We start from the raw sequence: 27,559 nt of genomic DNA, 5'->3' as shown, positions 1-27,559 counted from the left end.
CGCACGAGCAGCGTCTGGGATGGTCTTTTAATTGAATTTCTATAATCCACGCAGCAGTCTAACCACCTCCAAGTGAACAGACTCTGGAGGTGTTACAGCGCTGTGCAACCCTCCCCTCCACCCCGTCCCCAAACGTTTTCGTCCCCGGAGAAGGAAAGCTGGCGCTCCTGTGCCAGCCCGCCTCACCCGGCCAACCTCCCCGCGCGGCCTGGACAGCAGCGCCGTCGGGGGCCAGCAGGGAGAGCCTGGCGGCCCGGCGGCCCGCTGCGGGAGAGGGGCCCTCCCGGCGGGCGGGGCTGAGGCCGCGGCTACTCGTTCACGATCTTGGGCGTGTAGTCGGGTTTGACGGCTTCCGCGAGTTCCCGAGCGTACATCTCGTATCTGCCGGTCATCTGGAAGCGAAACCCCGGGCCTAGCGTGCTGCCCGCTGCCTCTAGCGCCCGCGCTCGCGCACTTCCACCCGCCGCCACTAGAGGGCAGCGGCGGGCCAGGAACGCGGCCGGAAGGCGGGCCGGAGGCCAGGGCGCTCTCAGCCTCGGATCCGGACGCCGCCCTCCTGCGACCCTTCGCCGACTCCGGGGCGGCGGCGAGGACCCCCGAGGCCGCCGTGACTCGCGCCCGCAGCCCCGCCTGCTGGAGCACCTCCGTGAGCTTCCGCCAGAAGGTGTGGCGGGCGCCCAGGCGCGGGAGGAGGGCCGTCCTGCGCCCCTGCGCCCCACCCGACCCGAGAGGGCTTGACCTGCCGCCGGTCGCCGGCAGGAGGGGCCCCCGGGATGCACACCCTGGCGGCCTGGCTCCGGGGGGCCATCCACTGCACGCGGCGGCAGGGGAGAGGCTGGGGGCGGCGCCGGGACACCCACCGGGGCGCCCGCACCCCGTCCTTCGCACCGCCCCCTCCCTCCCAAAGCTCTGCCAGGAGCTGATGCCCATCATCACAGCCTCGGGCGGCTTCCGCTTTCAGAAAGTTACTAATGGCAAGTCATTCGGGTTACTGGCTCCGACTTCCCATTGGTGCGGAATCCTGCGTTAATCTAAGCTTCCCAGGAGGACAGGGACAGGAGACCTTCACGTGGGCAGCGGCCTATCGCCCAGAGGAGGAGCTGAGACTCAGGGAAGGTGCCCAAGGCCCCATGCTCACAGACACAGGGCTCTCCTCGGGCCTGGAGCCCACGTGTGGCTGGCCCCGGCACTCCCCGCCCAGGAGTGCTGGGCAGTCACCCCATCGTGACAGTGTGATGTGTGTGTGTGATCTGCTGAGAAGCCGGTGCGGAGTTGGCGGAAACACCCTGGGAGGCTAACATGGCAACACTGCCTCTGTGTGCCTGATGCCGGGGTGGGGGGGGTCCCATGCCGCAAGCACCCCGTTCTAGGAGGCGGGCTCTTACAATCCTTGGAGACCCACCACCTTCCCTACAGGCTGTCAGGTCCACAAGGCCTCGTTTTACAAGCGGGCGCATGAGGCAGGGAGCCGAAGTGGCTCGCTAGGCAGCGGCACCGCCAAGGCCAGAGGCCTATTTCTCTCCTCGACCCACTTCCCTCCATTGTCCGGGCCCAGACTTGGGGCCTGGCCACGGGCAGAGCCAGACACACACATTCATCTTGTGGTAAGTGCAAGTGCCTGGGAAGGAAAAGAGGATTAGCGAGGCCAAGCCACTCTGTTCTCTGGACAAATGAAATTGAGATGAATCTGCTCGAAGGCGCCCAGAATCTAATAAATCAGGTGAGTGGGGAATTTATCGAGGCCTGCTGCCCCGGGCAGTGTTTGACCCCGTGGTTCCCTCCCAGGCCCCAGCCCCCGGCCTTCTGCGCAGCCCAGGGAGGGGGCCACGCGGTTGGCCCTCAGGCCGCCCGGAGCGGCGCAGGCCCAGTGCTGGGAGCAGGCCAGGCTGCTATGGAGGAGTGGGAGCCTGGAGACCCACCTTGAAGCCCCAGATGTCGTTCACCTGCCGGCAGAGGTTGAGGTCCAGCTCGGCGACCAGGATCCCGTCCCGGGTGCGGGAGAGCCCGGGGGTGCGGCTGCCATCCGGGGCCGCCACGTAGCTCGAGCCGTAAAAGTAGCCGAAGTCCCGGTGAGCTGAGGGGCAGCGACCGCAAGGCCCGTGAGCGCGTGCAGACGCTGGTGGTCTCTGCACCGGGGAACGCCCAGGACGAGGGTCCCCACACCCTCTCCAGCAGCTGCTGCGGCCCCGAGGACCTGCCTCCCTCATCAGGCCTGGACGCCCGGCCGCCAGCTGCAAGTTGCCCTCAACGCCCTCACCTCTGCCCCAGGAACCTTTCTATTATTTTTAATTAATTTATTTCTAGGTATTCGGCTGCACTGGGTCTTGGGTGCTGCACACGGGATCTGTTAGCTGCGGCATGCGGGATCTTTAAAACTGAAACTAAAATGCTGTTTTATTGCTATACATACATATATATATAGTCTGTTTGCTTGTTTTCTTTTTTAGCTGCGGCATGCCAGACCCAGTCCCCTGACCAGGCTTGAACCCAGATGCCCGCACCGGGAGTGCGGGGTCTCGGCCCCTGGACCACTAGGGGAGTCCCGACCCCGGGAACCGTCTCACAGGCCTCCCTGGCAGAGGTGTCGGTCCCCGGCTGCAGCATCGGCCACCGCGGCCCGAGGGAGTCACGTGGCCCCCGGTGAGCTCGGCCCTCCCAGCCGTGTCGCCCTCCCCCACCCCGGGCCTCGGGCCCCTCACCAGTAAAGCGGGGTGCTGGCTGCCCCGAAGGTGTGCAGGGAGCATGCGGGTGCCGCCTGGGGCCAGCAGGACCCCGGTCCTGTGACAGCGAGCCCCGTGGGGTCAGAGGCTCCAGCCTCCCAGGCCTCGAGTGGGGGGATCTGAGCGCTTTCAGGAAATACTGCTGTGGGAGGCACACCTGCTCAGCGCCCCTCTGCTTCCCAGACACCTCCTTGCAGATGGGGGTGGCCCCCTCCCACATTCCAGGCCAGAAAGGAGGGGCCGGGCATGGCGGATTCTGGCTCTGCCCACAGAGCCAAACGAGCTGTGGGGTTCTAGGAACCCGGGGCAGCCATGCTGGGCTCTGGGGGCACTTGGACAGCTAGGGGGTGAGGGGTGTGGGCTGCAGGTTGGAATATGCACCCGTTTCAGGAGGTCACAGACGGCTCCGCCACGGCTTGGCCCATCTCCACCCCAGTCCCTACTCCATCCTCATCTGGGGTGCTAGTGGGTCACAGCCCCAGGGTCCACACGAGGCGGGCAGGGGGGCAGGTGTGCAGGCAGTCTGTGGGGTGGGTCCTGCTCGGAGACAGCAGATGGAGAAGGGACAGCCAGGTTCTCCCCCACCCCCCACCCCAAATCAGCCCCACGGAAAGTCACCTGGACGTACCTTTCTTGCCATCCCCAGAGGTGAACTCGTTTGGGAAGTGCTCCTGGGAAATAAAACCAAGGTAAGACACACTTGGCGCTAGGAGTGAAGAACCCTCCTGCCAACACCAGAAGACGTTAAGAGATGCGGGCTCGATCCCTGGGTCAGGAAGATCCCATGGAGGCGGAAATGGCACCCCACTCCAGTGTTCTTGCCTGGAGAATCCCATGGACAGAGGAGCCTGGTGGGCTACAGTCCATGGGGTCACAAAGAGGCACAGCGGAAACGACTTAGCATGCACGCACAAGACACACCTCTAGGGGGTGTTGGCGGGACGCTCATCAGAGCTGGCCGGGGGCGAGAGACTTGGGACACTGCTACAGCGACGTGGACCGGCCTGATGGAACTGGCCCCCCCGAGTCCCAGCCCCACCCCTGGCCAGCCAGGCATCTGACCAGCCCCGGGGAAAGGCCTGGATTTTGCCTTCAGGAGCTTATCGTCTGCTGTGAGAAGAGAAAGCCATTGCTGAGACTGGTTCCCCGGGGCACGGAGGGCATCTGGGACTTCACAATGCCCAGCCTGGGGGCAGCGCAGGCAGCGGGGGGTACCCGCTCTCGATACCTTCCCCAAGACGGCATGTCCAGCCGGGAGAGGGTGCCACCGCATGCGGCCGGTTAAAACACCTTCCTGTAGACCCACTTAGGGTTATCTCAGGCTGATCAGATGCTCTAATTAGAGTCTGACATCTGATTAGCAAGAATGCGGAAGAGGATTTGTTGCGTAATAAATACCGGGTGTTTGTAGTCAAATCTTTCGGCGCCTGAGGTCAAGGTTGGGGGGAGGACGACGGGAAGAAAGCAGGTACTGGGTGGTGGTCATGGGCTGAGAGCCTTTTAGAATGGTTTCAGCTGCAGACAAGACGGCTTGGGCAGGGCTAGCTTTCACGGTGACAGGCCCAGCCAGGCTCCCCCGCCGGGACCCTGGGACGTGGGGCGTGTGTGCCCAGGGGAGCTGCGACCCCGGGGTCCCCACCACGGCCACCGCAGCTGCTGCTCCTTCCGCCTGGCTCTTGCTGGGGGCGCGGCTGGGCCTGCCGGCGGCCGGGCAGGTCTCCTGTCCTCATCCCTCTATCCCCTCCTGGTCCCCCCGGAGGCCGGGCCTCAGGGACTCACCTGGCCCACGCGGTTGATGGCGCAGGTGAAGCAGTGGTTGGCGATGGCTGCGTTCCTGGCCTCGATGGGCCACAGGGACTCACTGTGAGACAGAAAGGAGGGGAGCCAGCTTGCCGAGCGCCCAGCCTTTGACTCAGCGGACGCTCAGCCCTGAGCTGCGGCCGGGGTGCCATTCTTGCCACGAGGCTCACGGCGCCTGTGGCTGACCCCACGCCCACCACCTGTTACAGGCCAGCTCGTCCCCGGCTCGGGCCAGAGCAGCGGTGTGGAGGGCGCCCGACGCTCCAGGGGCAGCCCTGGGTCAAAGCCTCGCGCTGGGCCTCCCCAGGCAGCGCAGTGGGTAAGACTCCGCTCTCCCACTGCAGAGTGCAGGCATTCAATCCCCGCTCGGAGGACTAAGATCCCGCAGGCCATGCGGTGCGGTCAAAAAAATCCTTGCCGTAAGTTTCCTCTCCTGAGGCTTCCCCAGAGGAGGATGTGCAGACAAGCATGGGCTCGCGGCTTCTGGAAACACCCGTCCCCTTCTCCGGCAGCTGAAGTGGCTGGCAGGGTGGGGGTGGGGTGCTACCCGGCAGGACCCCCTTCACTGCGGCTTCTGCCTCATTCCCTCCGCCCAGGCGGGGTCAGGAACCCACCCCCCCAGGCTAGGAAAGGTCAGAAGGGGGCTGGGGGCCTGGGGGCCCTGATCCCTACCCTTGTAATACAGATGCTGCCTGACTCTGCCATCCCACGGACGGTAGTTCCCCGGGCCCCTCTGTCCATGGGATTTCCCAGGCAGGTACTGGGGTGGGTTGCCATTTCCTCCTCCAGGAGAATTTTCCAGACCCGGGGCGGGGGGGCGTCGAACCCTCAGCTGGCGGGTTCTTTACCACTGGGGCTAGCGGGGCGCCCTGTCATGCCGCCTTGCAGAGCCGCCTGTCTCTACAGGGGAGGCTTTCAGGCCCGGCAAACAGTAAGCCTGAGAGGAATTCAGGCTGAGGGCGGCATCACCTCCCCTGAGCTCCCCCCATTTCCCACTTCTGAACGCCGAGCCTCGAAGCAGAGGCCCCCGGCCCCGGTTCTCCTACAGCCCGGGACTGGGACATCCCCACGTGGGCTCAGCTGAGCTCCCCGGGTCCAGCGCCTTCGGGGGTGGGGGAACTCGGTGGGAAACCCTGCTCTGGCGGACACCTGTCCGTCTGCAGCCCACCAGCCGAAATGTGCCACGGAATTCAGCAGGCCTGCTGGCCGCTGACGGTCTGAGGAACAGCGCCGTCGGGGTTCTGGATGCAGAGCTGCGAACCCACTCAGAAACCCGGGGTGCCTGGGAGCGAGGGCCCCGGAGCCTTCCTGTCAGCGTGCACCTGGCTGAAACCGGGGAGTAGGTGGAGGGGTGGGTGGGTGCTTGTCACAAGCCTAATTCTCAGCAGCATTCACAAGTCTGGAGGGGGGAAAAAAAATCCCAGCCTTGACGGAGGGACTCATTTTCCTGCTTTTTTTCTCCCCCCAGCTGCTCAGCTGAGCTGACAAAACTTTCAAGAAAGGATTTTTTCAGAAACACGCCCGTCGCTGACATTTTCGGGAATTAAATAGACAGCTGTGGAGCGGGCGCCGCGCAACAGGCCTCTTGTGGTTCTCCAGGGAGGGTGAGGGGGCCAGGACCCAAGCCCCAGCCGGCAGGACACCGGGGCTCTCAGACGAGGCCAGAGGTTCCCGAGAGCCGGGCCAGGCTGGGCGGGCGGGGTGCACCGGCCCCTGAAATCAGCCCCAGTGGGGCAGGGGAAGGGTGGCCCGAGAGGGTGGGAGGGCGGAAATCTCTGACCACTCGGGCTGCACGGCCAGCAGGGCGACTCGGTTCATCAAACCGCACCGTGCCTCTCCTGGGTGCTCGGAACTGGGGGACCCTCCGTGCGGACACCTTGCCCACTCCCGGGATGCGCACACGTTTGCACACACGCGCGTGTGTTGGGGGTGGAGGGGTGCTGATACAGGAGGCGGGAGATGTCAGAGAAGGGGATGGGTGCTTCTAGAAGCTGCGAGCCGAGGCTGCCGGGCCTCCTGCTCATAAACCCTCAGCGACGGTTCCACAAGTAACCCCTCAGGATTTTAAGAAACTCACCCTGCGTCCCACCATCCTAGTGAACCACCTGTTACACCGCTTTCCACACTCTACGGCCATCCTCGGCAAGGAGACTCGGCAGGGTTCTGACCCCAGCCTGGAATCGTCCTTTCTGCTCACAGGCGGGGGTCATGGAGCTGTGTTAGCCCCGGGACGGGTGGGCCGTGACCGCTGGGGGAGAGGAGCTGGCCCTGACCACTCTCTCCCTTCCAGCTTTTCCGTTGTCCATCGCAGGGCCCTGAGCAATGTCAGGCAGGAAGCTTTCCTCTGGTCTCACCAACGTGCCCTCAAGCTAAGGTTTTCAGGCTGTAATTATCTGGTCAAGGGTGTAAGGGCTTCCCTGATGGCTCAGCGGGAAAGAATCTGCCTGCAATGCAGGAGATGCAGGAGACACGGATTCCAGATTCCGTGGAAGATCCCCTGGAGGAGGAAATGGCAACCCACTCCAGTCTTCTTGACTGGAGAATCCCAGGGACAGAGGAGCCTGGTGGGCTACCATCCATGGGGTCACGAAGAGTCGGACAGGGCTGAGCGACGGAGCACACAGTGGGTGAACATTGTGGGAGCCCCTCAGACACGGGGCTCCTGAAAGACCCATCAGCGTTTCAGCCGCCAGCAGAGACACATCCTCCTTGGAGGGCACCACTGCTGTCCAGAAGGAAGACGGACAACTTTTAATAAGCCGAGGACACGAGCCATCACGTGTGTATTGCATTGAGCGGCTTCTGTTTGCTTAATCGGGGCTGATAAAAGCCCAGAAGTGCTCGGTTGGAGAGGTGACATCCGAGTCCAGGCTACAGCTGTGTCCCTCCCAGCCTGCGAGCGGCTGTGCTCGGGGCGGGGGGACGAGGGGGAGGTGGGCAGTGGCTTCAGGGACCCCTCTGGGAGCTGCAGCTCGCTGGGTGTGTAACACGTGGCCGGCAGGGAGGCTGCTCCAGGGTGTGGCCCGGGGCGTCTGTCCAGGCTTGCTGGCTGGACGACCAGGAACCACTCTTTCAGGAGACCCCAGACGTGACCGTCTCCTTGTGCCCGATAGCACCCCCCCCAGACAGACAGGATGGGCCCGTTCTGTAAGGGACTGGCCGTGCAGATCAGCGCGCTGAGGGAGGGGGCCCCACGTTCAGCAGCAAGTTCGAGGTGAAGTGACAGCCACGTCCCCATGTTTAGAAGACACTCGACGGAAATTTCGGAAATCTCGTGGCAAGCGAGGGCGAGAGTGACGGGGTGGGCCCCCAGGGGACTGCAGGCTGCCCAGCAGAACTGACCCCTCCAGTGGCGACGGGGACTCCCCTCCCTGCCTCTGTCCCCGGATGACACAGCAGAGCCCGGAATGCTCTGGGGGAGGTGAGCTGGGGAGAGAGGCATTCGCACAGATGCCCGGAGCCCTCCTGCTCTTTGATGAGGCAACGCTGGAAACCACCTGTTGCTGGGGAGGGAGAAGCTCTAAAGGGCACTGGTGCTGGTCACGGCAGCCCCGCTGCAACCCCGCGAGTGCCCCGGGGGGCCCTGGAGCTCGCCCCCCACCCCAGTCCTGGGACAGTGGCTCTGTCTGCTCAGGGATGAGGCTGACACCACGTGGCTGGGTAAACACAGGTGGCAGAGCCCCTTGACCGATCTCTCAAGGACCCTCTCAGCTCGGACCTCTCGTCCGCTCCTTCTCTCCCCGGGGGGGGTCTGCAGACAGGAGGCCAAGGACCCCTCCGTCGTCACCCCCCCAGGCGGGACGCCCAGGTGGGACAGGAGGGGAGCCGAAACTGCTCGGGTAACCCCCGATGCTCCGGGGCCTTAGACGGGGAGCTGTCCCAAACCCTGCCAGTGGTCCCTGCCTGAGGCCTCGCCACAGCCAAGGACAGGATTTTGCAGCACGGCCCTGCTCTTCAGGGTGGTGTGTCCGAGTCTGGGCGACCCCCAGGGACTGCAGCCCGCCAGCCTCCGCTGACTGTGGGGATTCTCCAGGCAAGAATACTGGGGTGGGCTCCCCTGCCCTCCTCCAGGGGGGTGCTCTTCCCGACCCCGGGATCGAACCCGCATCTCCTGCGTCTCCTGCATCGGCAGGTGGGTTCATGACCATGTAGCCCAATCTGGGGAAACCCCTCAGCTCTTCGAGGGGGGGCTGTGACGGACGCTTAAGTTGGCGGACCCTACCACTCACCGTCCCAGGGCTCAGGGGCGGTGCGCATCCCTGCCTCTGTCCACCCAGCCCGCCTCCGCACCCCGAAACCCGGCCCCCAGACCCCCGCCGAGCCCCCTGGGCCCAGGGACCTGAGCGCTCCGATGGTGGCGGAGGGGTTGAAGATGATCTCAGCGCCGTTGAGGCTGTACATCAGCCAGTTGAGGGGGTGGTGCCGCCCGTAGCAGATGTTGACGGCGATCCGCCCAAACCGCGTCTGGAACACGGGGTGGCCCAGGTTTCCCTCCATGTAGTACGTGGACTGGAAGACAGAGGGCCGCGGACGGACGCTCGCAGCCGCCACGCTTCCCTTCGCTTCGGCTTGACAGAAAACCGAAACACCACCCATCCTCCCGAAGGGACACTCCTGGTATGACTCTAAACTCCAAAATTTCAGAGCACTTAAACTAAAAATTAAAAAAAGACCCAAACCTGAAAACCCAGACACAGCATGAACAAGCTTACCTGAGGGGACATCACCGCGGCTGGAGCACTTGCCCACAGACCTGCGGTGACACGTTCGAAAGTCCCAGAGCTACTTCCCGCAGCGTGTCAAGGGTAAACCGGGCTGAGGTTTCATCCCAGCACCACGAGAGGCCAAGGCCTGTGGTCAGTGCTAACACAAGTTGGTCAGCGTCCTCACCAACCATCTGTCCCCGCCCAGGCTGGGGGGACACGCCATCACGTGTGACGTGAGCGGCCAACAAAGGCCAATCTGAGACTGGAATTCCACCGAGAAAGTGTCCTTCTGCAGAAGCTCCCTGGACACACCCTGCCTGGGGTCAAGGACGTCCCCCACGGCCGGCAGGCGGGACACAGTCCTGCCGACTCCGCCAGCCCCCTCGGGGTGCCGGCCAGGGCCCCACACAGGTCCGCTCCCTGCCTTCTGCCTCCTCCCGTTGACCTCAAAATCCGCCCGAGCTGGGCAGCAGCCAGGATGCGAGCCCGGCGTGGACACGCGAGCGGATCCTGGTGCGTGGAGACAAGCCCGCCGCTCCCTGCGGGGAGCTCCAGACTCAGCCCAGAGTGAACAGGCCGGGGGCGCGGCGTCCTGCCCCCGCCTCCAGCGGTCCCTGAGGAGCGCTGGGTGCTTCTTTCTCCTCGGGGGGCCTCGGCCAGCTCCGCACACCCCTTCATATCTGCCCGACCAGCCTGGGAGCAGCTGGGACCCGCACGGCTGGGGAGGGCGGAGGGTGTCACACCCTGACCAGCTGTACTCACTGCAGATCCAGTTCAGACTTCGGATCTCAGGTGTTAGGTGGGGTCCATTTCCCGCCAGCAAACGTCCACCTCCCTCCACCCACGATGGGCGTTAACCAGATAGGACAGCTAACCACTCAGGCCCTGAGCACGGGCCGAAGCCCCAGCCTACACACCTGTGCACCCAAGTGCGCCCCGCACGGTCACCTGACACTCGGACGTCGCCGACTCAGACCCCACGGGAGCCACAGACAAGGCCCCCCAGGCCCCGAGCGAGGCCTACGGCCCTGACGGACGAGGCGCTCGGGGCCTGCGGGGCCCAGAGATCACGTCAGGCTTGTGCACTATCGCTTCTGGTTTTAACTTACGTGCAACGCTTTCCTTTTCCTCTTTCCTTTTTAAATTATGGAGGTGTGATACACTGACAGGAGACTTGGAATATAGAGGACAAAGTTACATACAGTTCCCCTACATGTTACAATTATTTTTTTTAAAGCAAACTAAAATTTTTAGCTGGAGTTTCAATATCAAACTCTCAAAAAGCTGAACAGAATGAATACCCAGAAAAGCAGAAGGTCATGGTAGACTTGAAAACATGCTCCTTACTTTCAAGAACAATTCCAGGAGGCCAAGCCAGGTTACATTTTTTAAAATATTAGCACATATAAGAACATAGCCCTCTGTGCTAAAGACACGTGGGGACTTGCCCGGGACTCCCACCGTATCCCAGTCGCCCGCGTGATGCAGGGCGACGCGGGGAAGCCACGCCGCGTGGCGGCCAGGCTGCTCACGGGCCCAGGCGGGGCAGCTCACCTCGTTGAAGTCGCCCACTCTGGGGATGTGGTTCTTCCTCGTCTTGCCCAGGACCGCTCCGGAGCTGGAGATGACCACGGCCGTGTTCCACAGGACGTCCCCGTGGGCCGAGTCTCGCTCCAGGATGGGGGACACCACCACCACGCCATGCTTCCTCGCCAGCTGGAAAAACAGACGAGGCACCTCGTCTCCTTGCAAATCGCGCCTCGGACATCGTTACAGAAGGATTCGAGCGTCCTCCTGGATAAGGTCTGGCTTCCAAGCTCTCCCTACGCTTGTCCTTTTAGAGACCAAATGCCAGCGCTCTTCTGATGCCCAAGCTTAGCTACATAGGAACCGGCATCATCCTCGGGTGCTCCTGGTGGGTGTGGGAGGATGGCGCAGCTGCCGTGGGGAGCAGGAGGGCCATGCCTCCAAAATCAAACCCCGAACGACCACATGACCCCCCAGCCCCACTCTGGATCTCCCCAAAGGCCTGAAATGCGTCCTTTTCCTCTCTCCGCTACAAGTGAGAAGAACAACTGTTTCTTCATTCCCTTCACCATTTACTATGCGCCACGTTACAAACAGTCGGTCACGGTTAGTGACCGAACAGCAACGACGTCTGCGCCAACAGGTGAAAGACTGTCTCTACTCTTTTTTAGATGTTTTTTTTCAGGTGGCACGATTCGATGCCATTAGTTTGCATTGCTTGAATATGGCATGTTCGCATAATCCTTTTTCTCCCAGACATGCTGTAATTCCATCTTTGATTTCTCCTTGATCCAAGATCTAGGAGACAGAGTTTCAGTCTCCCAGTGGCTGCCTTTCTGCATTGCCCTGTGGTGTTGTGGTTTATGCTTTGGCGGGCGGTTGCTGGTTCTCTGCAATATTTGCCTGGGATCAGCTGGCCTGCAGAAAACGAGCTCCTCAAGCAGGGGCTGAGCCCTGCCCCTGGCAGGGCGAGTGCAGAGACTTGACCTCTGGACCGTCACGAAAGGCCCACTCTCCCGATTCTTAAGCATTATGCATTAAAACACTTCTAGTCAGAATCAAATCACTTGACATTTCCATGAGCCTAGGGTTATATCCGCAGTGTATGGGTTATATCAGGATTTCTGAAACGCTGAACGTAGCCCTGGGGACCTTTCTAGTGTGGCTAAGGCTGATTTCCTAATTCTAAAGGGTGCAGAGAGCAAAGTCTTATGTTTTCCAACCCTGTGACCCCTCGACAAAGATCACAGACCCTGCAGTACAAATAAAATAAAGGCAAGCCTTCGCACCACTTCCCACAGACCTTCAGACCCAGAGGCAATACCGAGACAAAATGAAAAAAGCAGATAAGGCGCGTTGACAAGGGTGGGGGAAACAGGAACCTTCATAAAACGCCGGCAGGAATATAAGTGATGTTGGGCTCCTCACGGAGGCAAACACAGCCACCACAGGGCTGGCAACTGAGGGGGAGCGTGTGAGTGCACACGCGTGTGCCCGGCAGCGCTGTTCACGACGGCCAAGGGTGGGAGCAACCCAACCGTCCAGAGAGCCTGGCATACACGTGCAACCCACTCCAGCACGCTTGCCTGGACAGTCCCATGGAGTCTCTTTGTGTGTCCGACTCTTTGTGACCCCACGGACTGTAGCCTACTAGACTCCCCTGTCCTTCACCATCTCCCGGAACTTGCGCAAACTCATGTCCATCGAGTCCGTGATGCCATCCAACCATCTCATCCTCTGCCGCCCCCTTCTCCTCCTGCCTTCAGTCTTTCCCAGCATCAGGGTCTTTTCTGATGAGTCGGCTCTTTGCCTCAGGTCGACAGAGTATTGGAGCTTCTGCATCAGTCCTCGCGACGAATATTCGGGGTTGATTCCCTTTAGGATGGACTGAATGGAGTGTCATCCAGCCTTAAGAAGGCAGGCAGTCCTGGCCCATGGATGAAGTGGCTGTGGTCTCTGACGCGGATGAAACTGAGGACGTTACGCCAAGTGAAACCAGCCAGGTGCAAAAGGACCAACACTGCAGACGTGCACTCAGGCGGGGCATCTAGAGTAGTCGAATCACAGAGACCACGTGGGACGTCAGGTACCCGCAGCTGGAGGCGGAGGGGAGTTGATACGTGGCTGGAGGGTTTCAGATCTACCAGACGACAGGTTCTGGAGGTGTGTCTCGTAACGGTGTGAAGGTACTCACCACGACTGACCGGTACACTTAAGAGTGCTTAAGATGCTAAATGACGAGTTTTCTACCACGACGTGTGTGCGTATGTGCTCAGTCATGTCACACTCTTCGTGACCGCATGGACTGTAGCCCGCCAGGCTCCTCTGTCCCTGAAAGCACCTAGGCAAGAATGCTGGAGCGGGTTGCCATTTCCTCCTCCAGGGGATCTTCCCAACCCGGGGATCCAACCCTCGTCTCTGGCATGGGCAGGCAGATTTACCACAAGCCACCTGGGAAGCCCTTTTAGCACAACAAAAAAAGAAAACAAGGGATTTCTCTGGCAGCACAGTGGTTAAGACTGCGCTTCCACTGCAGGGGCACGGGTTCAACCTCTGGTTGAGGAACTAAGATTCTACATGCCTCTTGGCGCAGCCAAAAAAAAAAAAAAAAGAGGAAAAAAAAATCATCATATGTCTCAGCTACCCAAAAAAACCCCCAGAAACCCAGAACCCAACCAAACGTAACTCTTGGACACCAGATTCCTTTCGTCTCAAGTAAGAACTACAGCATCTGGGGACCAAGACGAGCAGCCCCAGCCGGTCTTCTGTCCTCAGCTCTCACCCGCCCGTCGCTACCCCCGACCTCAGCGAGAGGACAGAGAGATGGCGTGGCAGGACGCCGGGAGCCACGCGGGGCCCTCGATGCGGTCACGGGTCCCCTGGGCCAGCACGTTCCCATCCTCCTCCTGTCCCTTCTCCCTCCCGTCCTGGTTCAGGCTCGCCGTCTGTGATCACTTCCCGCCCCATCCTCTTCCTCTTCTTGTCCGAGGCACAGAACCCCCACCTAGTGGTTGGGAGGTGTCCCCCTCCAGTCTGAGAAGAGGGCTGTTTGGAATCACGGCTCCGTATTGACAGGATCACTATCATCACAGCACTGCTTCAAAAGCCCCGAAGTTTCCGCAGGAATGAAGGGAGTTTTCTGAGGTGAGAACGAGCATAAGCCACCATGTGGGACGTCATGGGGGTTTTTGGGGTGACCGCTCCATGAAGACACAGTTCACGGAGCATAAAGTCCATTGTTTCAAAGGGCGCCATTCCGTGGTTTTCAGTACACTCAGAGTTGTGCAACCGACACCACAACCTAACTTTAGAAATTTTTCAACACCCCAAGCGGAAACCCTGGCCCCGTGAGCATCCCTGCTCATTCCTTCTCCCCGCTTAGCCCCAGGCAGCCATGGACCTGTTCTCCGCCCCGACAGAGCTGCCCTTCCTGGACAATGCACATAAACAGGATCGCGGAACACACATCATGAGGCTTAAATAAAGACAAATGAGGCCCAGTTTCTACACCGAGACGGGCCACAGAGAAAAGCTTCCATAACTCAAGTGAACAGCAAGCGGAGGAGCGGGGCTCTGGCCAGGGAGGCGGCCTTGACCCTGGTCCCCAGCTGCCAGGGCCGCCCCTTGCTGGCTGCAGACCCTGCTCTGGGGGGGGGGGGGGGAATCACCCCCAGGCCCCCTCTGTGGGCTGCAGCTCCCTCACTTAAAAAGCCATGAAGGGGAACTTCTCTGGGGGTCCAATGGGGAAGAACCGGCCTGCCAAGGCGGGGGACACGGGATTGATCCCTGATCGGGGAAGATCCCACCTGCCTCGGAGCAACCAAACCTGCGCACCCCAAAGAGTGAGGCCGAGCTCCAGACAACAGTCGGAACCGCCACCGCCGAAGCCGGCACGCCTGGAGCCCGAGGGGCCCAAGTCGAGGGGAGCCCCCACTCGCCTCAATGCAGCAACGGAGGCCTAGCACAGCCATGAACAACACTAATTAATTAATGTCATTTTTGAAAAAGCCACGAAGGGCCCTTCTGGCTCTGAAACTGATTTCAAGTGAGAGATCAGTTTGCTTTTTTTAAAAAAAGGGCAATAAATAGCCTTATTTACTCTTATCTGGCAGAACCAGAGCCAGGCGGGCACACTCCCCGGGAAGGCCCACCCCGGCTGCGGCAGCCGCGCTCTGACCCGCACGCGCCCGGCTGCCCCCAGGGGCTGGCTTGCTGGCTGAAGGTCAGGTAGCGTCCTACCTCCTGACAGAACTTGGTGGTGGGCCCGTCCTCCGCTGACTCAGCAAATTCCGTCCACGGAAGCTTCTCTCTCGTACAGAAAGCAAAGGGCATCGCTGTGGAGAGGAGAAAGCTCAGAGTCACATCCAAGCGCGGGGCCTCCGAGGGGGCCCCTCGGCCTGGCGGGGGGCGTCTGCCTTCCGAGGCCCACCTCCGGCTGTGGACGCCGGGCAGACCCTCCCCTTTTCAGGCTTCTAGGGGTGAGGCCAGCCATCCCGCCTACTGTCTTAGACACACTTGCAGCAGAATCTAAACAAACGCTTGCAAACCCAGGCTCACAGCAGCCGAAAGGTGGAAACGACCCAAGCGTCCGTCAGCGGGTGAAGGGTGTGACGGTGGCCCCCCGTCCGATGGAATACCGTCCTGCAGCCGCTCAGTCGCGTCCGACTCTCTGCGACCCCATGGACTGGAGCCCGCCAGCCTCCTCTGTCCATGGGATTCTCCTGGCCAAGAACACTGCGATGGGTGGCCATTTCCTTCTCCAGGGGATCTTCCTGACCCAGGGGTCGAACGCACGTATCCTGCATTGGCGGGCGGATTCTTTAGGGCTGAGCCACCTTATTCAGCCTTAAAGAGGCAGGAAATTCTGACACTTGCTCCAACACAGGTGAACCCTGAAGACATTGCGTGCGGTGAAGTAAGGCAGGCAGAGCAGGACAAGCACTGTGTGGTTCCAGGTACAGGCGGGTTCAGAGGCACAGAGCGGGAGGAGAGCTGCCGGGGCTGGGGCAGCGGAGAGCGCGGGGCTGCCGTTCCAGGGGCTGGAGCACCAGTGTGGGCAGATGAGGGAGTACCACACGTGGATGGTGGCGATGGTTATGTGACAACGTGCACGCGCTGAACGTTACAGAACTGAGCCCGCAAAAACATGGTTACGATGGTGAACTTTGTTACGTCTATGCTACCGCGATTTCCACCACACACACACACAGGGTTTCCCTGACGGCTCAGCGAGAAAGAATCCGCCTGCCATGGCAGGAGACGCGGGTTCGATTCCTGGGTCGGGAAGATTCCCTTGGAGAAGGAAGTGGCAACCCATTCCAGTGTTCTTGCCTGGAGAATTCCATGGACAGAGGAGCCTGGCAGACTCCAGTCCATGGGGTCGCAGAGTCAGACACGATTTAGCCACTAAACTATACGTGAAACAATTCTGTAGAAGGTACAGCCAGAAACGGGTCCCTAGCTGCTGGCCGACCTGCAGGTTGCCATGAGCACGGCCGAGGCTCCCTGGAGACAGTGTCCGAGGGTCCCTGAGGACGGCGCCGGGACCCTTCCACGTCAATAGGAATGCTCCTTCTCCCAGGGGCCGAGGCCTCTTCAGGAACGAGGAGAGCCGTTCGTGTAATGACCCCAGCAGAAGTCTGGGACAGGCTGGATGGGCTGAGCGTTCCCCGGAGATGAAAGCGTGATTTCTGCCCTCTCTGGATAGACGACCCACCATCCAGGGCTAACTCAACAGGAAGCTTCATAACTCACTGGTGTTTGTGTGCTTAAAAAAAAAAAAAAAGCAGGGACAAACACGTGCGGTAACAATTCAGAGAATGCCAGGGCAGCAGATTCTCCGTGGAGGTTCCCTCGGGGGGCGGGGAGGCTGGCAGGGGGAGGCACCACGGAGGCAGGCGCTCCGCCGAGCGCGCTCCGCCGCCTCGGGCACACGCTTCCACACCCGCCGGTCTGATGGCCTTTTCCTGCGTCCCCAGCGAGCTGGAGCCCCCAGCTGCCTGGTCTCTGGCTCTTCTGGATTCATCCTCCAGGTGACTCCCTCCACACCCTTTGCCCGCTTCCTGCTGAACTGTGAAGTCTTTTCCTTCGTGACTTGGAACACTGAATTCCTTCTTCGGACCAATTCCGTGCAGAGTTGGCCCTCCGTACCTGTGGGTTCCCCCCGCCCCCCACCCCGACTGAGGGTGGAAAATGTTTGGGAAAAAAAAAATTCCACAACGTTCCGAAAAAGCAGAACTTGAGGTTGCCACGCAGAGGCAACTATTTACTTGGCATTTACATGGTGTTGATGCCGCTGGACGTCTGTGAAACCGACTGGCCTGCAGGGAAGGTCTGTGGGAAAGCTGTGCGATGTGGCCGAGGAGGACTTTACCTGGTTGCTGCACGGGGCGTGTGTGGCCTCTTTGGGGGCGATAATTGTCATCGACTGGCGACCACAAATTGGCACCTGCCCTCGGGGCTTGCCATCTGCCTCTGCAAGGAGCAGATGGTTGTGCTGTGGCAGCTGCTGGCCCCCAGGGCCACCTGCAGGAGTCCACTGTCGAGAGCCGAAACGAGGCACTCTGCCCTGGGAAAACTGGCCGGACAGGTCTTCAGAGAGTTAGGTGTTCTCAGAGGCTGGTGTTATGGGCCCAGCTCCTGTATGCCCTCATGTCTGGAAAAGCGCGAAAATCCTTCATGGTGACGACTGTTCCCCCGAACAGAAGCCTCACGAGACCAGCAGGAACTTTCTACCGAGGAAACATACGCCTGCTTGCATGCACTCCCCCGTGACCAACATCACACACAGACTGACCTTCCTGCGCCCCCTTCGGAGCAGTCTCGCGGAGCTGTCTGAGGGGCTGTCTGCTGGGCTGCGCCCCTCATACTGCCCCCAATAAAACTTAACTCTCACGTGGTGCATTTTTTCTTAAGTCGTCACAGCCTTTCCCAAACCCAGGCCGTGTGCCCAGCACGGTGCCAGGCCTGATGAGAGGCAGCTGTCCCGATACCCCTGTGAAGCGAGTGTGACCCCTCATCCCACAGAGCAGGAAGGGGGGCACCAGGCTCCCCAGTCCCTTCCAGTCCCTGGCAGCCTAGGGCGACGGTGGTACTGCCACCACCTTGGCCGCCCGGGACGTGGCCCATGGAGGCAGCAAAGTGGGCAGCAGGCTCTGCCAGCAGCAGCCCTGGGGGCCTTGGCAGCAGGCTCAAGACTCCCCAGGCTCCTCGGGTGAAGACGGATGAGCTATTTTAAGGAAGCCAACAAGAACGCTGTTGATAACAAAGAAAGATCCTTAATGACCGCTCACTCGCCGCTTTCAGAGCATTAGGAGACTCAAGGGCCCCAAGAGGATAAAACCTCCCTTTCCAATTTCATTTCAGGTTGCTAAGCTCTCCACATTTCTCCATTTCCATTTTAATGGTTTCTTTTCCTGTTTTCACAACCCCTGTAGTGTAAACAAACTTTCAAAAGCAGCATGGGGAAGGCAGGTTGGGGGAGGCTGGCTGCAAAGTTCTAACCACATTTTCCTAGTCAGAGAGAAAGGGGGTCCCCCATTCACTGAACCAGCATTCCCCGAGGCAGGCTCTGGACTGAGACCCCGCCCTGCCCTCAGGAGATGCAAGCCGAGGTGGGGAGCTCAGTGGGAATGTGCTGGGGTGCTCAGTTCTGCGCAGGGGAGTCCCCAGGGCCCCACAAAGGAGGGGGTGTCCACATTAAGCCTTGGTGGATGAGCGGGAGTTTTCCAAGAAAGAGAAGTTGGTTAAACCATCCAGTAAATATTTTTAGCATCTGTCATGTACCAAGGATTATTCAAACTGCTAAAGATAAAATGGGGGTAGGAGAAAGAATAAACAGAATGTGATCCATCCAAACAATGGAATATTATGCAGCCATGAAAAGGAAGGGCAGTCTGACACTTGCACAACACAGACGGACCTTGGAAACATGATGCTCAGTGAGACAAGCCAGACACCAAAGGTCAAACACTGCAGGATTCCACCTACACAGGGCCCTGAGAGCAGTCAAGTCATAGAGGCAGAAAGTAGAACAGAGATTTTCAGGGATGGGAGAGTTACTGATGAGTTAGTGCAGAGTTCTGGCTGGAGATGAGAAAAAAGTCTGGGTCGAGATGGTGATGACAGTGAAAACAACTTTGCGACTGTAATTTAACATCACTTAATTGTACATTTACCGATAGTAGCAACGTGCGTGTTTTACAATCAACATTTTTTGAATGTTAAAAAAATTGGAGGAGGTGGGGATTGGGATGGGAAAAATTAGCACCACCCAGGCACTGACCACATGGAGTTTACAGTCTAACGGAAGAGGCAGACACGCCAAAAGTGTCACCGAGAGTGAGCACACACGTGACCGGAAATGTGAGGAACGGATGAGCTGCTGGGTGCCGGTGGCAGAGGGGGGGCACGCCTCTGCTCTCTGCTGGGTGTGTGTCTGTGTTTCTGCTCAGTCGCTCAGTCGTGTCCGACTCCTCGCGACCCCATGGACTGGAGCCCGCCAGGCTCCTCTGTCCAGGGATTCTCCCGGCAGGATGCTTTGGGAGAAAGAATTAAACGGCTCAGAGGAGAGACTGAGGCTCGTGAGAAGGAGGAGGGGTGCTGGGCTTGCTCGTGCTGCTGACAAAGAACCTCTCGAGGGATGAGAAATGAAAGGAGATTTTTAAGAAATCACATGGCAGACGCTCTCGGTGACGTGGCGATAAGACTGCGGTTTTGCAAGCGGCAGAGAAAGTGTCGGAAGAGGGACTTACTCCACGCCTCCTGGAAGCAGATGATGTTGACTCCACACGTGGCAGCCACCTCCACGATGGCCTCCATGCGTCTGTGCAGGGCGGTGACCTGGCAAGTCAAACAGTGAGGATGAGAGCCCATCGGGTTCTACTGGTTGAGGCCAACTTTAGTGCTCATCCCCCACCAGGCCCAACGCAGGAAGACGCGCGGGGCGGGAGGTTCCAGGATGCGGGAAAGTCCTCCGGCCCAAAGCGTGGAGGTGCAGAGGCCCTGGGGTCCCCCAGGCGCTGGACGCCGCCTTGCTGAGCCTGAGTTTTCCCTGTCTGGAGAACGGGGAGAAGGATGCCCGCCTTGTGGCGCTGCTGAGACGTGAGCTGCTTGCTGACAGAGGGGCCCACCACACACCAGAGCCCTCCCCCGGGTCACCTGCCCCCTCGGCCCCTAGCCCTGGGACCCCGGTCACTCAGGACACTCTGCGTCCGCGGCTATGGGGATGCCCGGTCCTGCCAGGCCTGTCCCTGCGTGTCCCCGATCTTCCAAGGACGCCCAGCTGCGCCCTCTACCAGAACGTGCTCCCTCCCCAACCTGCCCTGCCCTGCCCTGCCCTGCGGGTGTTCTCACGAGTCACCCACGGCGGGGCCGAGAATCGGGGTACCTGGGGTCCCCCGGCCTTCATGCACCCCAACAGCGGCATCGTTCCCCACTGGGCTTTCCCGTCCCACGACCCCACGAGCTCCTTGGGAGCGGCATCCTCAAATTCTCTGTGTCCTCAGCCCGCCGTCTGGATCCCAGGAGGTATTTAGAACTGTTTTTGTTCAGAGACAGAGCAGCGGAACCCGAAGGGGCCAGGCTGAAACCCAGAGACACTGGGTCTCCCCACACAGGGGCCCGCAGATGCTGCTGGGCTGGGAGCGTGTTCCTAGGTGCTGGGGAGGTAAGGACCGCATCCCGAACCCCCATGACCTCCTGACTGGCCAAGGAGACAGATTTGCAACCCGATGGAGGCTGGGGCGGGTGACTCCCGCTCCGAGGAGCCAGGCAGAGGCACACGGGCTGGACAGACACGTGTGCTGGCCGAGCCCAGGAGGCAGGGTTCCAACGGAGAGTGCAGAGTGCGGGAGCCAGGGGGCGGCCTCCTCCCTGGAACTTGAGCTCCATCCCAGGAGGGGGAGGCGGGGAAAGGGGTAGGGGCCCCGGAAGAGAAAGAGGAGACACGGCTGGAAGGCAGGGGGGTGACACGCCAGGGCAGAGCAGCTAGTCGACCAGCCGGGGACCGGGGTCAAGGCTCTGCAGTCGGGAGAGGCCTAACCTGTTTCACCACGGGGGTGTCCGCAGGGAGCGGGGTTCTGTTCTGAACAAGCCCCACACGCACGGTCTGCGGCTTCCTCTGCTGCTCCACAGCGGCCTCGAATGCATAGCCCTGCAGCTCGAAGTCCCCTCGGGAGGCGGCCTCGAGAGCCGCGCTGGGCAGGTCGAGCTTCCTAGACGCAGGAAGGCAGAGGGCAGGTGAGCTGAGTGGGTCCGCGGCACGTGACGACACTCGCAGTCACTCCTCCAGCCAAGAAGGGGCGCGTGCGGGCATCCTGGCAGGAAGGTGCAGGAGCTGGCCAGGGCCGCGGCCACGCGTGGGAAGCTGGCGCGGGGCTGCAGGACGGGGGATCCACCCCCACCCCCGAGGCCCGGCGGGCGGAGAACGGGCTTCATCCCGATTCTGGAGCCAGGAGGCAGAGTGGTTAGGCCCCACAGAGGAGGGCAGGGGGGCGGGGCAGCAGGGAACCCAGCCAAGAGGCTGACGTTCGAGCTGCTGAAATCGGGGGTGGGGGGATTAAAGTCTCAGCACAGGCGAGAGGGGATGCAGTCCCCCAAACGTCTGCGAACTGGAGTCAGAGGGCTCCGTGAGCTGGGGGGTGGTCACAGCAGGCTGCAAGGAAACAGGCGAGCAGGAGGCCAGGAGTGATAGCAGGACGGAGGGTCACGAGCGTCTGAGGACCCCTGTCCTGCCGGGACTGCCAGCAGAGAGGGCAGCTCCCGGCCCAGTGCCAGATGGGCGAGGTGGGGCCCAGGCGTCCAGACCAAAGTCTGAAGGGCTCATCCCGGTGTGTGGTTTATTAACAGAGGCAAGTGGATTATTGATAAAACCTCCCACCAAAGTGACCACGGGCCGAATGACAAACACTGATGCCCGTTATGCCCCTGCCCGAGGGTGGAACCTGCAGGCAAGGGCCCAGGAAGAGCTGACCATCTAGGGGGTGAGAGGGTTACGAAATACCTGGAGAATGCCTCAGAAACTCACCTGACAGCCATTATCTAATAATACTCTTCTCCTCCTTTGAATCCCTTTCTTAACGTCGTTTCTTTCAAAATCACAGCCCTGTCAGCCCGACCCCCTGCCACCGCCCCCCTGCCAAGCGCTTTCCCCGTGACGGCTCCCTGACAGCTTGGAGCTGGGTTCCGCCCCTGACAATCAGCCTGCTTTTCAAACTCGTCAGGGCTTCGTGTGCTCCGGCAGGTTAGAAATAGCTGCAAAGCCCACACCTTGCCTCCCGTTGCCGTGGGGGCCTCAGACGGTCCCCCGCGCCCCAGGAGAAGTCTCCGCTGAGGCCGGGGGTGGGGGTCGGGCGGGCGGGCAGCCCGTCCTCAGCCAGGAGGAAGACGTCAGCTGGGAAAGCTCACCGGAGGTCTGCAAGCCCCCAGCTGTAAGCTGGTCCTTGCAGCCTCTGGCCAGCCCGCCCCGCCCCAGCTTCCTGGGGACACCCGGCCCCGAGGCCACCACCTGGAGGCTTTCCCTGCCCTCCTGTTATCCTGGCCTGCCGTCACCCCGCCCCGCCCCACTTCTTCCTGGAGAACCCACCTGGCCCTCAAGCTGCACCCCCTAACCGTGTCCTATGTCCACCAGGGGCTCGGCTCACGGAGGCGGTGGGGCGCCAGACAGTCACGCAGACGGAGCCCAGCCAACGGACCAGGACCTCACACGTGGGCTCTCTGCTGGCCCTCCCTTGGCACCTGCAGCGGGCTCTCTGCCCCTCACCCTGGTAACTAAGGCCCCCACCCTGAGGGCCTCACTTATGAGTCCAGGAAGGACAGCCCATCACTTCCTGCCCTGGCCCCACACACCCCTTTCCAGTGGGGTCAGGCAGGCCTTGCCCAAGGGAGCCCAGTCCCTGCTTCCTTGGCAACCTCTGGCTTCTGGAACTTCTCCTTCCCCTCTAATGGATCCGCATTTTAAATAATTAAACTAAAGCTTTGTTACAAAAGAAACACAGGCTCATGGGGAGGAAAAAAAGAAATCAAATGGTGGAGAATGTCAAATGAGTTCCTCTCCCTCCCAGAACCTGGAGACAGCCCCCTCAACAACGTCTCCCGTTTCTTTCCAACATCTTCCTATTTGTGTGTGTGTCACACATACAAAGGTGTCCTTCTGCATGTTCCACTCTCCTGTCTGCATGCCTTTTTCACTTAACACCCGGTGGACACCACTCCCTGTCTCCTGCGGGCCGACCATAGTTCACCATGACAGTTGTTTGAGGCTCTCCTCCCTTGTTTAGGAAGCACCAGCCTTCTGACTGCTAAAGCCATGTGGGCTCCCTGAGGTCCCCATCCTTCCAGACCCCCCTGAGGCGCCTGACAGTCTGTCCCCATTCTGATCTGCCTCCTTGACACTGGCCCTCGGGTCCTGCAACCTCATATCCTTACCTCTGGACTCTCCTACAAAACCTCCGCTTCCTCTGCCCCTTAGACTTCTCCTCGGCACCCACCCCTTCACCTGCAATGACCATCTCTAGGACAACCCCAAGCCAGGCCTCCCCCAACCCTGACACCCCCTCTCTAGGGTCTCTGTAATGGGCCGCAGGCTGACCTGTGCGCCCCTTCCCCCAGAAAAGATACGCCCAACATCCTAACAGGCAGAACCCGTGACTGGGAACTTTTTTGGGGAAAAAAGCGTCTTTGCAGACGTTATTAAGGATCTCAAGATAAGATCATCTGGTATTACCTAGGGGAGCCCTAAAAGCCAGTGGTGGGTTTTAAAAAGAAGGCCGAGAGGAGAGACACGGGGAGAAAAGAAGACTGTGAAGACAGAGGCAGAGGCTGGCGTGATGCCGCCACGGGCCAAGGAACACCAGAAGCCGCCAGAAACCAGAAAAGGCACAGGAGGACGCTGCCCGGACCTTTGGAAGACCGTGCCCCTGCCAGCACCTTGACTTTTGTACTTCTGGTCTTCAGAACCGTGAGGACACATTTGCTTGGGTGAAACCATGTGGCATATGGCCATTTGTCACAGCACCCCCACCGTGTCGGCCTGCCCCCCAGCTGCAGCTCATCGGGTGAACCCAAGGGCCACCCAAGGGCCCAAGACCCCTCTGCCAGGCTGGCCGTCGGCACTGCCTGTTGAGACTTCTGGAACCCTTCCTCCTCTCTGCCCCCAGGCACTCTGCCCGCTTTAGGCCTCCCCATCACCCACCTGCCCTTTGCAAATGCTCTGAAGGCTCCCACCACCATCAGCACCATCCCTCCTCCTCTGCAGAGGAGGGGCCCCCGGGATCCACCCCGACTACTCCTGCCTCCTCTCCTGGGAAAGCCCCCACAGCCCCCAAACGGACATGTCCCCTGCTGTCTGAGCCTTGGCCCAGCACCCGAGCCCCATCCTATCTCCGGACTGACCCCCCAGTCTCTTTCAGGACGCAGCTGAAGCCTGGCAGCCCAGGAGCCTTCCCCACTGGCCCCAGCCCCATCCATGTAAACCCCTCTGCTCTCCCCGCATACTTTCTTGCAGTGCGGGACAACCATGAAGAGACGGAAAGCCCCTCGAGGGCAGGAACCGTGGCCAACTCATCCTAGTACCTCCAGTGCCTGAGACAAAAGCAAACACTCAATAAATGTTTGTTGAATGAATAAATGCTTCTTGGTTCTCGCTGTCTTAAACTGTGCCTTGATGTTCTCTGGGGATTTTATCTGCTTGGCACAAGCAAAGGCCCATTAGCTCACTCACTTAGTAAACGCTGGCTAGGCGTCACCTTTGTCTTGGGGGCAGCGAGCACTCATGAGAGAAGTCGGTCTTGCGTGGAGTGAAGGAGGAGTCCAGGGGAGGATTCCATCAGGCCTCCACAGAGGCAGCCATACCCAAGTCAGGCCATGGGAAAAGAAGACTTTTTTTTAATATATTTTTTTTTACGTGGATCAATTTTTCAAAGTCTTTACTGAATTTGGTACAATATTGCTTCTGTTTTGTGTTTTGGTTTTTTGGCTACTAGGCAAGTGGGATCTTGGGGTCTCCCTAGTGGCTCAGACAGTAAATAATCCACCCACAATGCAGGAAACCCAGCTTGGATCCCTGGGTTGGGAAGATCCCCCAGAGAAGGGAATGGCTACCCACTCCAGTATTTTTGCCTGGAGAATTCCATGGACGGAGTTTACAGTCCATGGGGTCACAAACAGTCAGGCATGACTGAGTGACTGACCCTTTGACTTTTCGTGCAGGATCTGAGGTCCCCAGCCAGAAACTGACCCGTACCCCCCACACCGGAAGGTGGATTCTTAACCACGGGGCCTCCAGGCGAGTTCCATGAACAGACGAACTTTTAAATGAGTAATTTTCTATCTTCACTGCGCAAGCTGTTCATAGCCAAACCCCACCCAACCACAAGTACAAATGGTTAAAACCCCAGAGTGAAGCTTGGAAGGGTTTAGCACAGGGTGGAACAGAACCCAGAAGGGGGAAAAGTAGCAAGAATGGAGAAGGGGAACCACTGACTCAGTTACGGTGAGCCGACCCCAGGAAGAGGCCTGCTGGTCACTGGTAAATGGAATTTGGCTTCCACTCCAACCCTTCCCTGCTCTGGAGAGATCCAAATGTGTACACCGAGTCCTTCTTACAAGGCGGTCCTTTATCCTGAGCTCTGCAACGGGTCCTGGCCTGTCACCAACGTGGGACACTTACTTCTCTTTTCCCAGCACCCTCCCTGACACCCACAAGCTCTGTCTTTTCCCAGGGGAGCTTGCCTGCCTCACCTTTAAACACTCCCTGCTTCAGGGCACCTTCCTTAGGAGCCCCAGTTCTCAGAGGTTTGCCCCATCATGAGCCTTCACAGGTCCCATGGAAGGCGCTAATCCAGCATCAGCCCGCTGGAGGGGCCTTGAGGGCTGGCAGTCCCAGGCACCCCTCTTTGGGTATGAAGAGCCCTTCTGGACACAGTTCTGTACCAGGCTCACCCCGAAAAGCAGCTGCTCTACCTTCACCATCCACTAGCTGTGAAAACACCTGGGGCTCTGAGGTCTGGCCCCCACCCCTGCCAGAACGCCACCTGGGCTGGTGGCTGGGATCCTCTGATCCAATTAACCCCCTCCAGTTTCAGGGGAGCTGATCTGGCACCTCAAGGTCACTGCCACAAGGTCAGGGAGTGTGTGGCGTGCCTGAATTGGGGGAGCCCACAAACAGGCAAGAAAGTGGAAGGATGTCTGGTCGGGAGTTGCATAGGGTCAGAGTTTGGATTTCATTCTAAGGGCCGTGCCAATCCCTTATAGAGTTTTAAGCAGGATATGATCTACATCTTCTGGTTGCTTTGAGAAAAGTGGACTGAAGAGAAACAGGAGCAGAAGGGCAAGTGTCTTCCAGTCCTGTGCTCCCGGCGTCCAGGAGTGCACTGCCGTTGGAAAGGCCCAGCAATGCACACAGCAGGCTGGGAGTGGAAAACATTTGCTCCGAGCATGGGAGCTAACTCCTGGGACCTGCCAGTGGGAAAGGTCCCTTCGCTCACCAGATTCAGAGGCCTCTCCGTCCCACGACCCGCCAGAGGCCGGTCACTGCAGGAAGGAGGAGCTGGGGGCAGGACCTCCAGTGGGCCTGATCAGGGCTCTGGCTGGAGGTACAGCCCTAGACAGCCAGCCAGAGGACAGGCCTGGTGCTGGGGAAGAAGCGGATCACCGGAAGCTGGAAAGAAAGCTGGGTGGTCACGGCGAAAGCACAGAGGAGTCAAACTGTCCTTTCCCTCCAGGCTTATGAGGGTCACGCTGGGTTGTGCACCTGGGGTCCCATCTGTAGAGCTCAGGGTCTCAGCTCGCCAATCCAAGATTCACCACCGCCCCTGCAGAGCCCTTCAGACCCTGAAGCCCCCTCTCTGGTCCCCCAGGCCCACACCTGCTGGCCCCAAGGGCCCCCCGACCCCCACCCCCAGCTCCCTGCCTGGCCAGTCTGGGCTCCACGCACCTGGTCTCTTTGCCATAGAGAACGCGTTTGACCTCCTGCAGTTCTGCGAGTGGCAGATGTTTTTCCAAGCACCGCTCCAGCGACTCAAACCCGGACCCGGCCATGGCAGAAGTCCACACGCTTGTGCAGACCTAGACTGCCTGCTGCCCTTTGCCCCTGGGAAGAGGAGGAGGAGGAGGAGGAGGAGGAGCAGGAGGAGGCAGCGGCCAGGCTCGCGCAAGCGCCCTGCCCTCTACCCGGCGCCCTCCGCCCGCGGAGGACTCCTGCGGGACCCCGCTCCCTCTCCTCACACCCCTGCTGGGCGCAGCCAATCAGCGCCTAGGGCGTCGCGCGTGGCCCCGCCCCTCGCCCGTCACGCCCCCGTTGGCACGTGCCGGCCACGCGCCCTCCACGCGAGACTAGATCCACGCGAGACTAGATCCACGCGAGACTAGCGCCTCAGCGAGGCGACTTCGCGCGCGCCAGCCAGGCAGCCTCCGTCGGAGGCCCTCGAGCGGGGACCCGGCCTCTCACTCTTCTCGCCTCGGGTTCTCGCCCGGAGTATTCGGGACGCAGAGAGGTGGCGAGGGTGGCCGGGACACGGCCTGCTGGGCTGCGGCTCGGCCCGCCGCCTGAGGTGATGGACCTTCCTGCCGCGCCTCCGGACTCCGGCCCAGCGCCCTGACACGGACTGAGTGTGCCGGAGGAGGGGAGCCCAGGGCGGAGGCCGCGCCGCCGCCCTCCGAGGCCTGGTTTCTAGAGCTGGGGGGAGGGGGCAGGCCGCGCCCCCCCACAAAGGGACCCTTGCGCCGTCGGGTGGCCAATAACCACGGAGCGGATGCGGTCGGCGAGGGGCGGGCGGGCGGGGGTCCCCATGGGCTCCCTGGGTGAGG

The 27,559-nt window shown here is 60.3% G+C and overlaps 1 protein-coding gene across 4 annotated transcripts; it reads right to left on the bottom strand.

Annotated features, from left to right (window-relative positions):
* On the bottom strand, nt 1–26,861 carry UPB1 (beta-ureidopropionase 1). Of its 4 annotated transcripts, none has more exons than XM_065904172.1 (10): nt 26,688–26,854; nt 20,796–20,967; nt 19,507–19,594; nt 14,993–15,087; nt 10,781–10,942; nt 8,860–9,029; nt 4,500–4,581; nt 3,349–3,391; nt 1,920–2,074; nt 1–392 (listed from the first exon to the last, which is right to left on the bottom strand). In XM_065904172.1, exons 1-10 carry the CDS (start codon nt 26,789–26,791, stop codon nt 309–311), a joined length of 1,155 nt encoding a protein of 384 aa, XP_065760244.1. In that variant the 5' UTR covers nt 26,792–26,854; the 3' UTR covers nt 1–308. The 4 variants fall into 4 exon arrangements, with proteins under 4 accessions (XP_065760244.1, XP_065760245.1, XP_065760243.1 ...); XM_065904173.1 differs by lacking the exon at nt 1–392 and adding an exon at nt 1,505–1,618 and having other exon boundaries at nt 26,688–26,855; XM_065904171.1 differs by lacking the exons at nt 1–392; nt 1,920–2,074 and adding an exon at nt 2,092–2,645 and having other exon boundaries at nt 26,688–26,861.
* Between the last annotated feature and the right edge of the window lie 698 nt (nt 26,862–27,559).

Source organism: Muntiacus reevesi, chromosome 13 (genome assembly GCF_963930625.1).
Source record: "Muntiacus reevesi chromosome 13, mMunRee1.1, whole genome shotgun sequence".
NCBI lineage: Eukaryota > Metazoa > Chordata > Mammalia > Artiodactyla > Cervidae > Muntiacus > Muntiacus reevesi.
The sequence above is the reverse complement of the archived record's forward strand: the minus strand, read 5'-3'. Positions and strand labels throughout refer to the sequence as shown.

Bases quoted from the DNA above. Each gene is read 5' to 3' on its own strand.
- UPB1 (XM_065904171.1), bottom strand. From the start codon at position 26,791: ATGGCCGGGTCCGGGTTTGAGTCGCTGGAGCGGTGCTTGGAAAAACAT. The intron at 9,030-10,780 runs GTGAGCTGCCCC...TCTGTCTTCCAG, and splicing joins GAGTGGGCGACTTCAACGAG to TCCACGTACTACATGGAGGG. The intron at 4,582-8,859 runs GTCCCTGGGCCC...TCTGTCTCACAG, and splicing joins GCCACCATCGGAGCGCTCAG to TGAGTCCCTGTGGCCCATCG.